This window comes from Malurus melanocephalus, unplaced genomic scaffold, assembly GCF_030028575.1.
Source record: "Malurus melanocephalus ecotype Western Australia unplaced genomic scaffold, MMel_1.1 scaffold_4, whole genome shotgun sequence".
NCBI classification, from domain to species: domain Eukaryota; kingdom Metazoa; phylum Chordata; class Aves; order Passeriformes; family Maluridae; genus Malurus; species Malurus melanocephalus.
Genome location: NW_026623236.1, coordinates 4898837 through 4914836, shown reverse-complemented (window position 1 = coordinate 4914836; position 16000 = coordinate 4898837). Strand labels below are relative to the sequence as shown.

At 39.8% G+C, this 16000-nt stretch overlaps 1 protein-coding gene across 2 annotated transcripts in view; it reads right to left on the bottom strand.

The window, feature by feature from the left end:
- SH3BGRL2 (SH3 domain binding glutamate rich protein like 2) overlaps nt 1-16000 on the bottom strand; it is a 39285-nt gene that overhangs the window by 15671 nt on the left and 7614 nt on the right. For both annotated transcript variants that reach the window (XM_057369404.1, XM_057369413.1), the window contains exon 2: nt 2105-2290. In XM_057369404.1, the coding sequence (XP_057225387.1) occupies nt 2105-2290 (186 nt within the window). The remainder of the gene's footprint in view (nt 1-2104; nt 2291-16000) is intronic.

Sequence of the window (16000 nt, the reverse complement as noted above, 5' to 3'; positions counted from 1 at the left end):
TTCTTCCCTCTTATATCAGCTGTCAGATGTTCAAATGGTTGACACAAACCCATTTTGGATACTTACTGAAACCATTAAAGACAAACTTCCTCTAACCTGCAGTTACATCCTGAAAAGTGATTACTTCAAATGGTGGTGTCCTAGCCAGGAAAATCTAGTCTGAGACAAACCCCTTATGTGCATTGCTGAGGTTTTCTACCAGGGAGAAAATTGGGAGAAAAAAGATTCCAAAACTATTAATGCTAATATTAACACAGAAAAAACAGTATAGCTATGAACATAACATTGAGTCATGGACATCACAGGCTTGTGAACTTCTATTGCAATAAGATGACAAAAATTAAAAGTGTTTCWATTTTGCTTTACATTGTCTAACCCTAACACCTTTAGAGGAAAATCAATGGACCTGATTAGTTTGTATCGTAAAGAAGTGTGAATTGCCAGMAACAATGCATAAGCCAGAATAAGTACACAGAAAGTCTCCTGATAAGACTGCAGAATGCAGAAAAACAGTTTTTAAACAGAGAAAACTGAATTAAAAATTGCCTGGACAAAAATCAGAAATTATAAGCTACTAATTTCCCTAACTCAACTAACAGAAAACTCACTATTTTTTCAATTTAAGTTACTTAATAGGGTTTATGCTTTAGTTATTTATGTCAAGATAAACACATAAAATCACTTACTGTGGAAATGACAAAGAGAAACAAGATGTGCAAGGTTTGGTCACTTTATCTAATTGCAATATTCTACTCCCCTTTCCAGCACTGACCTCCTTTTCCTTCTGTATAATGTTTTGCCTCCACTCTAAGTATCTAAGAACGTCATTAATGCAGCAGGTTAATTCGGGAATGATTGAGATCCTGCACACACTTTCTCCTTCATCCTAGAAAATATAGTTTCTTTCAAAGCATGTTTGCTCTTTAAAGATGTTCATGCAGACATTGAAGTCTAGTAATAGGATTAACTCTGCTCAACCAAAATGGCTAGCAGCTTAGTAGACAGATTAATGAGATCATCTCACATGTTGCATGACATCTTCTGCCTTGCTAATTCCAAGCAGCAATTTCTAAGACTAGGTTAAAACACTATAAATGCATTTTGAATGGGTAAGAAACAACAGCTTAAAATGTTGTATTTCCCAGGAAAACTAAAATCACACAGAACAATGTAAAGGTTGTTATTTGTAAGTGAGGGGCTTATCCATAAGTGAGGGCCAAAATCCCCTCCACGTCCCAGATACATTTCTTTGATTGACTTACCTTACCTGGATGTAAGAAGATAAGAGTTATACTGCTGAGGTAAACAAGTAAGGCCAATACAAAGCACATGGGAAGGATGTTAAATATGTCCCTTCAAGAAGCCAGTTAGCTGCTGCATCATAGCCAATCTGTTTGTTGCAGAGGATCCTAAATCACTTTTTATGTGCTTCCTGCATTAAGCTAACAATTGCACTGCAGTCAACAGGCACTCATCAGATCTGAASAGCAATGTTGAATCTGGCAGGGACTAAGCACCAGTTTGGATGTACATATCAAGGCTACTGTTTCAGCTTGCACTGGTGGATGGAGAAGCTTACACCAAAAAAAACAGCCTGCCCATCAACCTGCTGTCAGATTTACAGCAAACAGTGCTGACTTATCCTAAACACTCCRATTGCATAAAGATGCTCTGAGCATAAACAAAATTTACACTCTGACARCAGCAGAGGAGCTTAATTACAATAACAATAAAACTCAATCTAGCCAGTGTTCTCATTTACTGTGCAAAGACTTCCTTCTGAATTTTTGTGCATGGACTAGACTCTAGCAGCAAGAATATCACAAATCCCCAGCYTACAGTGGTCTCACAAGGCACTTCACCATCACCAGGTTGTACATGAAGCATGTGACATTACCAATTTATACATTCCTGAAAGGAATCCCCTTGACAGCCCTAGAATTTACAGAAGAACAACCTGAATTTTCTCTGTATGGTCATTACCTGATCCTATCGCCCCATTAATTCAGATTCTACTAGAGAAAGCTCAACAGCAAGTCCCATTTTTAATGCCCAGCTGAGTGTGTCAATACATTGTCCACTGGGAACYGTAACAGCTACTTACTCCACAGTACCGATCATCACTGAATATCTGTGGTGGCAGTGGATTGCCTTGTGCAGGCTGCCTATCCTCAGGAATATTTTTATACATCCATTGTCTCTTCTCCTCTGACATGGTGATATCCACTTCTTCAAACTCTATRCGATTGGCTTCCAGAAACCTCACCACATCTTGTTGCCTCTTCTTTATCTAGATGAAAGAAGGAAAATTAAAAAAAAAAAATAGTTAGAGCAAGTCCTTTATACCACAGACATGTTTACAAATCTGAGAACATTCCTCCCTCTCATCCCACTTTCATAGGATGGGAAGTCACAATCTCAGAAAGACAAAGGAAGAAATACTTTTTTCAGTTTTAAGTTCATGTAAGTTAAGCACTACTGTTTCTTTACATGTTGGCAAAGCTTATATTTCTTCATCTCAGTTCTACAAGGCCATCTGTTTTATTCAGCTGTGATAATTTCAGCCTTTACTATCTAAAGATGTTTTTAAAAAGCAGTCGGTAAGGGTCTCTTCAGAAGTAGAAGTTAAAAGAGGCAGCTGATTTTCARAGTCATTAGGGGCTACATTTTTAAACTATACAGGCACCTAAAAATGCAATGTAAACAACCTGGCAAGTCCCAGAATAATTTACTCCTAAAAGKGTTCATTGAGATAAACATGCCAGTACCTCTGAAAAAAACCCACCGCAGCTACACATTTTTGTTTTCCTAGACACCTAYACATTTTTTGAAATGCAGCTCAAGAGTTTTCTGAGCAAGACTTGTTGAATATTTAGCTAAGAGTGTCTGTTTCCATAATACACATTACTAAAAGTAAGCATGATGTCATTTCTTGAAAATTATCTTCACTGCAAAAAAGAAAAAAAAAAAAAAAAAAGCATGAGGTTTGTATTAAATATGGGGTTTCTGCCCCTCAAAGAGATTATCATCTTTATACAAAAGCCTAACAGAGGCAGGTTTTAGCTCATTGTAGCTAAGATTGGTTGGACTCARTGATCTTAGAGGTTTTTGCCAATCTTAACAATTYTRTGATTCTATGATAYTAAGATCAGCCCTTAAGAGCTAGCTGGGCTTCAAGCAGATACACTCACGAAAAGACAACTTCTGCCTCAAATAGGACTTTATATCAAGAGAGCAGCCTTTGAAATGAAAGTCTGTCAGGCCAAGGAAAGTCACCTGGACTCATTCAGCTAAGTCTGCTCTGAATTCGTTTCAGTCTGTACTGTACTTTTTGCATCAATCTAATGAACTTAATATGTTCAGAAAGGAACTATAAATTACGTGCAGTATTTTTTACAGCTATCATCACAGTGTTATTTGAAAAAACAATCCAGCTTTAATAATTTTACAGTATTCCTGGAGTGTCATACCCATGCAGCTACTGGCTGGCTTAAAGCCCAGGTGGGTGAATCATGCCTGTGGGTATCATATGACCTAGATAYTATTTGAAAATCCTCTGATTTTCAAAATCCACGTGCTAGTTGTTTCTGTCACACAACCCAGTCTAGATACCTAAATGCATCATAAAAATATTTAATTTTGGAGGCAATACTGATGGAATCCTTATTTCCTTGAAATAAAAAGGCAGCCATGATTAGAAACTACAAATACATAGTGTGGCCCCCTGGTGGGAAACGGTGTGTTCCCGGGTCTCCGCGCAGCAGGCAATAGCTCTGGGCTCCCAAGAAGCAGGGAAAGCAAGCCAGTAAGCTCCAGTCMCRGTGCSSRARRGAAAYAGGGAGGAAAAAATGGACAAAAAACTAAGCAGCAACTGCATCTCTCAAGAGGGCGATCACAGTGGGCACCTCCCGGAACCCAATCCTCCACTGGAAGAGAGAGAAAACTGCCCCTCACCCCTCCAACTCTCACAGGAAATCTCRGGCTGGCTGTCAACTATCGCAATATCCCCAGAGCTGTTGTGGGGGAAATGGRCAGCAGGGGGCAAAGTGCTTTTCAGAAAAGCCACTTCACCCTAAAAAGTCTCAAACTGCCCCAAGGAAAACCCTGTCAGAGAGGGCCCAGCTTAAATTACCAGAGCAGTTACAGATAAGGTGGCAAAATGCATCTCAGAAAGGGCCACACTTGTAACGAGTACCAAATTGCCCGAGAGATAGAACACTTCCTGAGAGGACACATCTTAGGTCTGTTGTGGGCACCAAGTTTCAGGGAGAGTCACATCTTTTTTTCTTTAGTGCCCAAATGAAACCTCTCCCCAAAACACAGTCTAAATGGTTCAGATACAATGTTTCTTTCAAGCCATCCCACTGCTGCCACCTGTTCCAGTTCCAGTCTGGGGAACTGCGAGGAGCTCTTCAGAAATAGATGGTCAGGAACGAAATTAGGGCAAAAAGCAGGCTGGGGCCAGGGCAAGGAATGAACGTATCAGCGAGCAAGCCCCAAAGCTCATGATGCAGTTAGCTTTTAACCCCTGCCCCCTCCCAAAGTCCGCCTGCTGACCAGGAGACCATTGGGCCAGTCCAACCTTCCCCTGCAGTGCATTGGTGTAGACCTTCCACCATCTGACTGGGGAGCCTCTCTGCTGACTGCCTGTCCCATGGGAGGTGTTGCCAGGTGAAGTCCCCCCAGAGACAAGGCTTCCTCCATCTCCGGGCTGCATCCTGCAAGCCACTCTCCCTCCCACACATGCCTCTAACAAACATTGTTGAGACAAATCAAGATTAAAATGGCTCCTCACAGATGTCTAAAATTATATTGGGAAGAGGTAATTTCCTTATAKTAAAGTGCTGCTAAAACTAACATGAAATCCTTTCTCCATTGGTCAGAGCAATGACCAAACTCCAGAGTGGCTGGGCCAGCCCTCTGGCCCCAAGGCCAATTGACATCCTCTGGCAAAGCTATKAAACCTGTAGCCTCTCAGAGAGGCTGCCTGTAAACTTTATACGGGAATGATCCCTGCCATGCTTTAACATCTAAATCATGGCCATGAGCTGTTTGTGAGACAAGTTAACCATGGCCAAAGCTCTCTGTGCCAGCAACCATTCTTCAAACAGTTCAGAGTACCAGAGCGCTCCATTCTCAGGGCATGGACATGCACCAGTAGAGATGTATCCACATGGACCCATTTTCATCTGCTGTCTCCCAGMAGCCTGTACACTGAGCAACTTAGATTTAGTCAGAACCCTGTTATTTTACAGTTCACACCATGAGAATTCTCCCACAAACACAAATTTCCTAATGCTTCATTTTATTTTTATAAAACTAATTAAGATGTTGAAGTGAAGTAAATTGGGGTTGTCTTGATATTTTTTTTAGCCATAAGCCTTACAATTCTCCACATGACATCTGTATGAGTTATCAGCTGTGGATCTACAGCTGCATACATTTAAACAAAATAGCCTGAAAATTTCAAACAAAAAAGTAGCATTTTTTCCTCCCCCAATTGATTTGATTCAGGCCTATAAACTGAAACAAGAGCATTAGTTGCATTTAAAATCCTATTAAATTATGCCTTGTTGTTTAAGATGGATGCTCAGAGCATCTGCCACAACAGAAGCCAGCTGATTATTCCCCAAGAAAACCACAGGACCTTTGTCTCTGTCTACAACTGGATCTGTGCCGCAGAAGTGCGTCAGCCTCACAATCCTGCCTGCAACTCGCATCTGTGCTTACTCGGAGCCCTAAAAGCTCTCAGCATTCGGCCACAGGAAACACAGAACAAGGGAACACGGCACAAGGAGCAGCGTCAGTTCTCACTTCCTCACTAGCCTGTCCTGCCAAGAGCCCAGTGGACAAAAACATATGCTCMTTTGATAAAAACATGGAGGTGGATCATACTCTTTGAAAATCTTAATCTTGTATCTTGCTGCTATCAAGGTATCGAGTCTGATGCGACTGAAAGGAACCTGAAAAAAATCATTCCTATTGCCAGAAGTACTATGTTCAGAAAAGGTTGGTTTGTGGCTATTCATATACCACTTTGAGAAAGCATTTGTAGTCTTACAGGACAGACTGCTTCAGCATCAAAATATTTTTGGTTTAATACCTTTCAGCACACCAGAAGACACTGGAAAATACACCTTCAAAACATATCTCCACTGTTAAGTTTCAGAGGAAARTCTTTATGTAATATGATTCTAATCTATCTTTAAGTGCAGTGAGAAAACTCTGATAGAGTTAATGGTCTGCTATTATARTCCAATGTTTGCCTCCCATATTTTTAGCAAGATAATTCTTTTCTGAACATAATTTCTCTGGGTTTGGTTTTATTGTTAATCTATATTTCTATTCACAAAACTAAGACAGGAAAAAAATCCCCAGAGGCATCTCAATTTTATCCTKGTATTCAGAGCTGGTATCTTTATTAGGATTAAAAAGCAGCAAAAATAGGATGTCCATTGTGATATATAAAACTGCTAAAATGAGCTAATCACTTAAWCAGTAACCTGATTTATAAAGAAAGCCTACTGTAGCTAAAGTATTCTTTCTGTCCTAGTTTTCATTTCTTTATACTGATTTGCAACAGGTAACAGGAGGATACACTTCCAGACTGCTCTGGAAAAATATTTCAAAGACATACTCAGTTCTGTTCAGGTGGGACCMCTGAGATTATCTGTTTTGACCTTCAGCATCCCTGAATTAATTCCTCTTAGGAGTGAAGGGTTTCTTTGGACTTTTTTSCCTCTAAGCTCTATTCCTGAACCGWCAATAACAGAGTGACTGCTCGTCTTTGCAAATTGTTCCCCTAATTAATTRACTGTCTTTACTTGAAATATTTGCTTGCTTCTGTTCAGAATCCACCTCACTTCAGCCCCTTCACTTTGCATGTCTTTGGTCAGGCTAAAAACTGTTTGAAGATTTCTGTTTCCCACACAACTAACATGGAGAAAAAACAAATCTCCCAACTAAGCTGAATAGTGATCTCCAGTAGCAAGAGAAATCCTATTGCTCATTTAGTAGCAGAATGAGAAAATGAAGATGCTACCATCATAAATCATGTCCAGGTTGGAGCAGAAATTCAGAAAATTACATCCTCTATCCAAAGTTCCCTGGAATCTTCTCATCACTTCCAACAAGGGTCAGTTTCCTGAGTTTTTCCCCTCTCTATGCTTCTTGAACCTGTTTTCAGAAGTTCTCTTGTCCTAGAAAGGCTTGCCTACTGACAGCTGCTGAACCAGAGGAGCATAGCATGTGGTCTCTTCATTACTAAATGTCAGCTGCATTTCATCATTCCATACTATTTCAACCAAGATATTCAATACCCTGCAAAAATCTTAGTAGTCCAGGATTTATCTAACTCAGATAGGATAAAATAATATTACTTCTACTCTACTATATGCAAGATGACTCAAGTAGTAATATCAATAAGAGCTGTGCCATGATTAAAGAGAACTCYGCTTTTTTTCAATAGCCCAGTAAATATAAATGGGACAAAGCAGACACATTCTCAGTTTCAAATTTCTTCACAGTGTCAACAGGAGGAATGCTGCTGAGTGTCCAGTGCTCACTAGGTGGATGAGGAAGACTGGTCTTCTGCTAAAGACTTTATCCCTCATCTTCTGGAGATAAGGCATTCTGTCCTCCTGCCTGCAAATGGAAGGAATGACAGCAGGTACCAGTCTGTGCATTGTCTGGTGACTGAGATGTGTAGCACTGACTTTTACAGCCTCTTCATCTTGGCATTGAAGGAACTGAAAGCCTAGCTTGAACCACTCATTCCAGACAAATCCCAAGAACAAACAGCCATTTTTCTAACACAAAATCCCACCCCAAAACTACTCAGAYCCCATGTGCTGAGTGAGAACAAAGCCTTATAAGGTTATCTTCTAAGCTGCCTTGTCAGACTACAAGCACATTTCAGAAGTCTGACATTTCAAAAACAAAACCAGAATGCATGTCGAAGTTCATCTCAGATACTTGTTTCACAACAAGTGAAACCTGACACACCTGTGCCTCTGAAGATGGAGACTGCCCTGCTCATTTTCTTTTAYCTTTTTCAATTTAGTTACTCTTTCCATACACCTGCCTTCACTCCAGAACTGCATCAGCCACGTTACCACCCACTGACTCAGCCAAMAACTGAATGTATTGCATTTGGCAGGGGCACCTTTATGGTGCAGTTTGATGATACAACTCAGCAGATCTCACTGCTGGCTGTCACTGAGATGACACAATGTTCCTCCCTCCTGCCAAGTATCTCCTGCAGCTTTCCTCACACAAGCATAATGCAGGAACCAGGGGAACAAGGGAAGGAGCATCAATAATGTCAGCACCACAATCTCATCAGTTGATATCAGTAACAAAACTACATCCTAAGAAAATGGCTCAGCAGTGGCTGARGCATGACCAGCTACAGGTATTTGAAATATGAACTGCATAAGCAGCATTTGTGTTGCATAAACACAAGCTCAACTCACTCCCACAAATGAAAATATTGTATGTGATCCCCTGCCTTCACAAGTCRTGCAAACATAACCAAAGGGACTGTTGCAGTGTGAAATTCAGATGTAGTATAGCTACTGCAGAGGATTACTAATCCTCACTTCTCACACAGATGAGGCTTAACACATACTCCCAGATAATAAGGAGATACTATGCTCTAACAAACACATACAARCCCTAAACACATTAAATGAATAGAATTTTAAACAGTGGTAATCTATTCCTATGTTTCCACTATATGYCTGCTCTCATAAAGAAGCAATAAAAAAACAATCCCAAGCATTCCCAAGGTTGACATGCAATTCCGCATTTACATTTGAGACCTGTAGTGACAGAGACTTTCTGCCAAATTTCTCTTTTCTTTGCCTGACTTAGAAAAGGAGAGCACAACTGACCCCAAGCAATTTTTATTGTAGCAAGATGGCAGCTCTGTGACAGAACTTTACAAAGGTTCATATGATTAATTCATTGTTCTTGGCACAGGAAAATACAACTCAGCTATGTACATAGGAAAAAAGGATGAGAAGCTGTGATGAAGAGAAGGTTAATGTAAGGAAAATTTTAAAATAAAAATAAAAATAAACAAAAATCAGCATTGCATAAYTATTTCCAGAAGTAAAGTGTCTCTTCACCATAGCAAATACTGCATTGCATCTAACAGAAGGAAAATACTGTCTTCTCATAACAGGCCTCCAAATAGCTAAAAGCATCTGAATGCTTCATCTGCAAAAAAAAAATGGTTCAATATCCTAAAAACTGACYACAGAACTTTTCAACCTGAAAAGAAACAGAACAGTCTGTTAACAGTGGCCACATGCAGCCAGCACTGCCCTGGTCTCCTGCTAGCAGCAACCTTCCGCTTGCACACAGAGACGTAATTAAGGACGCACAATATGAAACACCCTCTTGAACTGGGAGGGCAATCTGTTCAGYTTTATCCAAAATCAGTCTGCAGGTGTCTGGGAACTGCTGAGATACTGCTTAGCCAAGGASTCTGTATATCTTTGCCTCTGTGTAATGTATGTATGGCAACTTTGGAAAGAACCCAGTATTTAAGAAATGCAATTAAAAATTGAGACAAGTTTGGTTTTTAACAGATTCTTAATCACAAGCGGTCAGCAAGGGAAAACATTTTCTGTAAAGCTACAGAGACAGCTAAACTGCTTGATGCCCAGTGAGTGCTAGCCTCATATTTTCCTAGCCAGATGTTGCACTATGACAAATGCATTTAAATCTGTTTCTGCGTGTCTGTCTATTACAAGGTGAAGGRAAAGGTTTCTTATTTAAGGCAGTTTGTCTGAAATCATAACAGAGTAACATTCCAAAACACAAAGAAGTCTTTAGCAAATATAAATACAACTATCACCGCTAAAAAAAAAGAGATGATGGCGGTTTGCTGAGGGGTTTAATAGGTATTGTTTCAGTAAACATAAAGAAAAACAGAGAGACAAAAATGGAAGAAACAGAAAAAGGAGAAAGACCAAGAAAGGAACAAGAGAATGTTCTACAGAAAAATCCCCTAGAGACTGCCACRCAGGGTGCCTTTGAGATGTGTGCAGCTGAAAAAGCCTCTGAAGTTATGCCTGAGTCTACTTCTTTTGAATTCTTCTGTATTTTGGGAAACAAGACTTGCCACTGCTGTACACAAATGAAGTAAGTGATTCTAYAATTTTCTTCTTGCAGTAGGAACAATATGTTCTTACAATGTTTAAAATCCACTTACACATGAGTCTCTGATGGACTGCAGGAAAACAGATGCTACGAAACCCAATTTTTTGGCTCATTGCTTCCTCATTAAAAGAAGAACACTAATGCTGGATCTACCTTCCAATTAATGGCGTGAGTTCTGATTCTGTTGCATCAATATGAAACTGAAAAATACAGCATTTCTGTGGAAATAAAAAATTACTAAAATAAAATGAAACCTGAAGACTTTGCAAGAGGAATTGAACCAGAACTTGGAAGTCTTACTGAGCACACAGGCAGCTTCAAATTAGTGAGACATACTAAGAGCCAAAGGACTCCATGCAGACTGAGKAACATAGCCAGAAGATTCCCTGCCCAGCCTGGCAAGCAGCGGGTGACTGCCAGATTAAAGGTCAGGATGCAAAGCTGGTTGTTCTAGCAGCAAAGCCCAGGCAGCTTGCAAAGCCTGCTGCCAGTTTAGATTATAACTTACAGGAAGAGCTCTGTTCTGTGGAACTACACTACCCTGAAAACGTTTCTATTTGACAAAATGAATGCTTGAAATGGTATTTTTGCAACAAATACAGGCTCTTTCCTAGTCATAGGCATTTTCTTGTGAGGACTCTAAGAGAGCRTGTGCTGGTTCTTCAATGATTCTTCACCTCCAGCTAAAACAGAGGGCAGATTACCWGACCTTGCTGATAACTTGATCTGATTTTAAGAATGTCTCAGTCAACAGTGAGCCAAAAAGTCAAAATTATTAGAATAACGTGTTAGGACTTTTTCTGTTTCTTTTAAATAAAGTTGAGGATCTTAGTGGCTAGCACAAGAGACCAGAGAAACCTTGAGCAGCTTGGAAGATCTCAGGGATTTGTAAAGCATATCAGAAACTTCTCCTAATGGAACCATTCTGCAGGACTAGACTATCGCTTCAAAAGGCTAACAATTCAAACCTTAGCTGGCTGCTAACTTATTTCAATAGATAAATGGTTTTGTTTGCAATTTACCATATGTTTCAGTAGTTCAAGAGAGKTGGTTAAAAAGAAAGTGCTATTTTCAGGCATTTTTCCAGCATAAAACTCTCAAAGATGCCAGAGAATAATTTAAATCTCCTGTTCAGCATCCTACATTTAACTCCTCCTCATACTACTCCCTTTTGTCAGAGCAGCATATTTATAGCAAGTATTTCACATTATGAAAGAAACCCTTTCAACAAGCAACATCTATCTTCCTTTTCAAAATACATACACATAAATACAAGTATGATAACTGCAACCATTATTAATTCAACTGCTTTTCAGTACCTCATAACTAAAGCAAGTTGTTATCTGATCTCCATGCTGTATTATGTTTATTTCTTTTGATTTCTCCAAGTCATTTGTTTCTGAATAATATCCTTTGCTTCCCCATCAAAGTTCCAGTTCAGCAAGATGGATGAGAACAGTAAAGTCTGAATATTGGAAACTCAGTCCTGCAGAGATGAACAGAAAGTTGATCTTCCAGTCCCACAGTTCTGCAGACTAAGCAGAGTGGGGAATAGTTTGGTGGCTTGCAAATGGGAGTTCAAAACTGCTACAGCTAAAAATCTGCAGGGATTTAGAGGCGTCACTTTGTTGTGCGCGTCAGCTTGCTTGGTAGAATTATGATTTTGTGAAGGGAAGTAAAATATGATTAATCCATTTTGTTTCTTTATTTTCTTAAAACATTAAATATTTGGTAATTGATTAAAGKTCACTGAAATAGCACCAAAGAGAGCAGCTTTATAAGCAGGTTTTGGAAAGTAAGCAAATGCTCTAATACTCATATGAGTCAGCAAYGCACCCTGGCAGCCAAGAGGGCAACCCACATCCTGGGATGCATCAAGCATAGCATCACCAGCCATTCCAGAGGGGTGATGTCCCACTGCATTCTGTCTTGGTGGTGCCCCACCTTTAGTACTGTGAGCAGTTCTGGGCCCCACAGTTTCAGAAAAAATGTGAAGGTCCTTGAATGCATCCAGAGGAAGGCAACAAAGCTGGTGGTGGGGCTGGAAGGAATGTCTTGTAGCCTGAGGGCTCTGGGCTTGTCTAGTCTGGAGAAAGGGAGGCTGAGGGGTGACTYTGTGACTCTCTACAGCTTCCTGAGGAGGGGAAGTGGAAAGGAAGGTGCTGATATTCTTCCTGGTATCCAGTGATGGGATGTGTATTACCTGTGTCAGGGGAGGTTCAGTCAAACACTGGAACAAGCTTCCTAATWTGTCATTGTTTAACACATCTTTGGACAATGCCATTAATAACATGCTTTARTTAACTTCTGGTGAGCCCTGATGTGGTCAAGTAGTTGGATTAGATGATCTTTGTAAGTTCCTTCCAACTGAAATATTCCATTCTACTYTAAATTCTACAAAGAAAAATTAAAGTTTAGAAACAAAAAATCCCCCTAAYGGAGATTCACACATATTTCCTGTTATAGAACGTGTTTATCACCTGAACTTTTAAGATGAAAACACAGAATTGACTTTTTTTTGTGATGAGGTGAGTCAGCAGRACACAGAAAGTGTTTGAACTAGTTCTTTGTATTTATCAGTCAAATTGTTTTGTCACAATCAATAAAGCATTCCCAGCTGTATTTTCTGTATTTAGAGCAAATGAGATATAAAAGAAAACTTTCAGCACTAAAAAAAGTAGGTCATGTTTCTTCCTTCTCATTTGCTTTAAGCATCAAAATCCAGTGGCATAGTATTATTTATATATCAGAATGGATAAAAACACCTAGAAGTACTTGAGACATAAGTAATTAGCCTTGTTTCATCTGCATGAGGTTTTAGTTCTGTCAGCTCAAGATACAAGTCATTCTGGCCATCTCCTGCCATAGCCATGAGCTGCACCCTCCCAATTTTGTCACTCAGGTCCCATAGCCCCAACACAGTGTTACACCCAGTTCAGCTCCAGCTACGCCCAAAACAAGAGCTGGTAGAKGCAGAATGTGGATCCACAAGATGCCACATGCAGCAGTTTCCTAACAGCAGGGCACAGGGTTTAAGGCACATTTAAGGCAAGCTCARAGACTGCAGCACTGCCTAGCCCAGCAGGGGTATGCTGGGGTTAATGGAGAATCCTGTTCCCACATAAACACAAGGTCACAGCCATATTTCTCCCACACAGGTACTAATCCTCCTCCATGARTTTGGAGGAATGATAAAGCTGCTTGAACATTTGGGAAAAATATCTAGCCTATCCTTAAGAATAACTCTGCTTGTATTTACTTGTTTTCCCATCYTAAAGGAGAGGAGATACTAYGATTCCAATGTGCTCCCAAAAATTTYAAACACAAGTTTGTGAAATAAARTTGTCAATGCTTTTTCTGTTTTCTYCTGACAGTTACTATCCACACAGCACAGATGTGTCATTCTGCCAACTACCGATGCACACAACCCTGACAATGCACTTTAAAATAACAGCAGTAACAGCAGTGCAAGTCATTCAAAATTCATTGTGCTAAGTTTTTACAGATATTTACAGATTTTCTCAGCAATGTATGAAACTGCAACAGAAAAATGCACTTGTGGCTCTAGAAAAATGTCATATTTCAGCTAAAACTGGACTATATTACTGCAACATGCTATCATGTTGCAGTAAGGCTAGGAGGATAGATTTTCTAAACCAGGGCTGACTGCCACCACTGTTATTCAGATCAGTAACAAAATTATCTTTGACTTAACTGAGCAGAACAAGGTTTCTAACCTTATTAATAAATGTCAACATTATTTCTCTTTCAACAAATACAACTAAATCTGTGTAGCATGTGTGTTTTTCCAGCTCTGTATCTAAATGCTCTTTTCCACTTCTGCAGACCCGTTTCTTGGTATCTTGGTACCCCAAACACAGCCCAAACTGCAGACAAACTGCAGACACATCTCCTTTAAGGTCAACAAGAGTCACCTCCAAATAAGCAAAGGTACTGCTGAATACCACGCTGCATAAACCCACAGACTTTCAGATTTCCCTGGGGCCTGATGCTGGGAACCTTTACTAGAAAACAGACCTYGCTGCAGGCAAGCCAGTTTGACTGAGCAGGAAGGGACTGCTTGCACATCAGGGCATTCATAGCAGCTGTCTTCTTTGATCAAAGACCAGTTTTGTATCTGACTAATTTTAGCTTCCTAACTGGTTCCTACTGAAGAATGTGATGCTATCTACATCCTTCAAATGCCACTCCTGTCTCTGTTTCTACACAAACCTATCAGATCACTCAATTAGAGATGYTTCAGAAAGACTGTCTGACCTTAGGAGATGCAGATCCAGATCAAAGGTTTAATGCATACTTGAATTCCRTTTCTTTAGATTGGCCAGGGATGATAATTTCACTAACCCTGCAGCAATTTAATGACAGGTTTCAGTTGCTGATGCTCTATTGTTCATCAGATCAAAGGAAGCTTCTTTTCAAATGAAGACACACAAAAATAATTATTTTCTCTGAAAAAAAAACCCAGATTAAGAAAACAGTCTTTAATTGATTTGCAATTTTACTATTACATTGTTTCAAATAATCACTCATAAAAGTTTTAATAGCACTGATAATGCCCAATATCATCCTCCGTGGCATATGAGAATGCCAGGAAACAAAACAAACTCGTGAAAGTTTTAATAGAATTTCTACTGTTAAAATCTGATTCGTTTTGAATTTTTTATGAGTCACTTTCTGTTGCTTCATGTGGGACCCAATCAAGGGAATTCAGAGGACCTGTGCTACCTGGATTGGTGAAAAGAATCACAACAGGCCCTATCTCCCAACATATGAAGGTGAACAATGTTCTGCTTTTTTATAAKGGCATGAAAATCCAAAACCCAATGGGAAAACATGTTAGCATGYGTGAAGGGAACATCCACAATCATGTTTTGATTTGCATTTAATACGGAGTTTCAGGTCTCCTCTTACAGTCAAAAGCTCTGAGGGTAACCCTGCTGGCCGAGTTTGCAACAGAGCAATCCCACAAAATGGGACATTCAGAAAGCCAGAAACTGTCTGTGCAGGGCTTTGTCACAAGCAGAAGCTGCACCATGAGTTATCATTACCCCAGTGACAGTGCCACAACTAGACATGGCCTGGTGCTGCAGATGTTCAGTTTCATGGGCCAATGTATCACGCACCCAGGTGGGTGAGTGAAGGCAGGAAGGCAAATGCTCATGGCTGTGATGGAGGAGGTCAGAATACAGCAAGGTGTTCTGTCCTTGGAGCTCTGCAACACGCAGAAGAACAACTTTGAAGTTGTCAGCACTAAGGTCTTCAATTGTCCCTGCCATCCTTGTCAGTGCCAGATAAAAATCTTTGTAACACTATTTACACCAATGTTACCTTTTTCCTAGGTAGGAAGGGAGCTATTTATTCCACTGYGTGTCCCCATTAGCCAGCACCATTAAATTGGTCGGTATCTTATGTTGGTATAACTATTCTGATATTTTGCAAACAGCTCCTTATGTGAAATAAGTTACATAAATAAAGCTTTTAAGTACTGGCCATATACATGAAATACCATGAGATAATAGAGATAGGTGAGCAAGTATCACAATTTCACCACTCTAKCTTACTCTGAAGACAGATATCCACAGTTACAGTAAAGGAGCAGGCATTTTTTACATAGTCCCAGCAGGTGCTAGCGTATCTTGAGCATCTTAAAGGCAGCAAGACTCTTTTTCACTTCTCAAAATGCTAAACTCAGTAGTTTATTTTTACTGAGGGATAATCAGCATTTATCAGTGATTCCAAGATTCGAGTATATATACATGAACATATATATATGGATATTTGTATATCTCCATATATATGTGTGTATGCA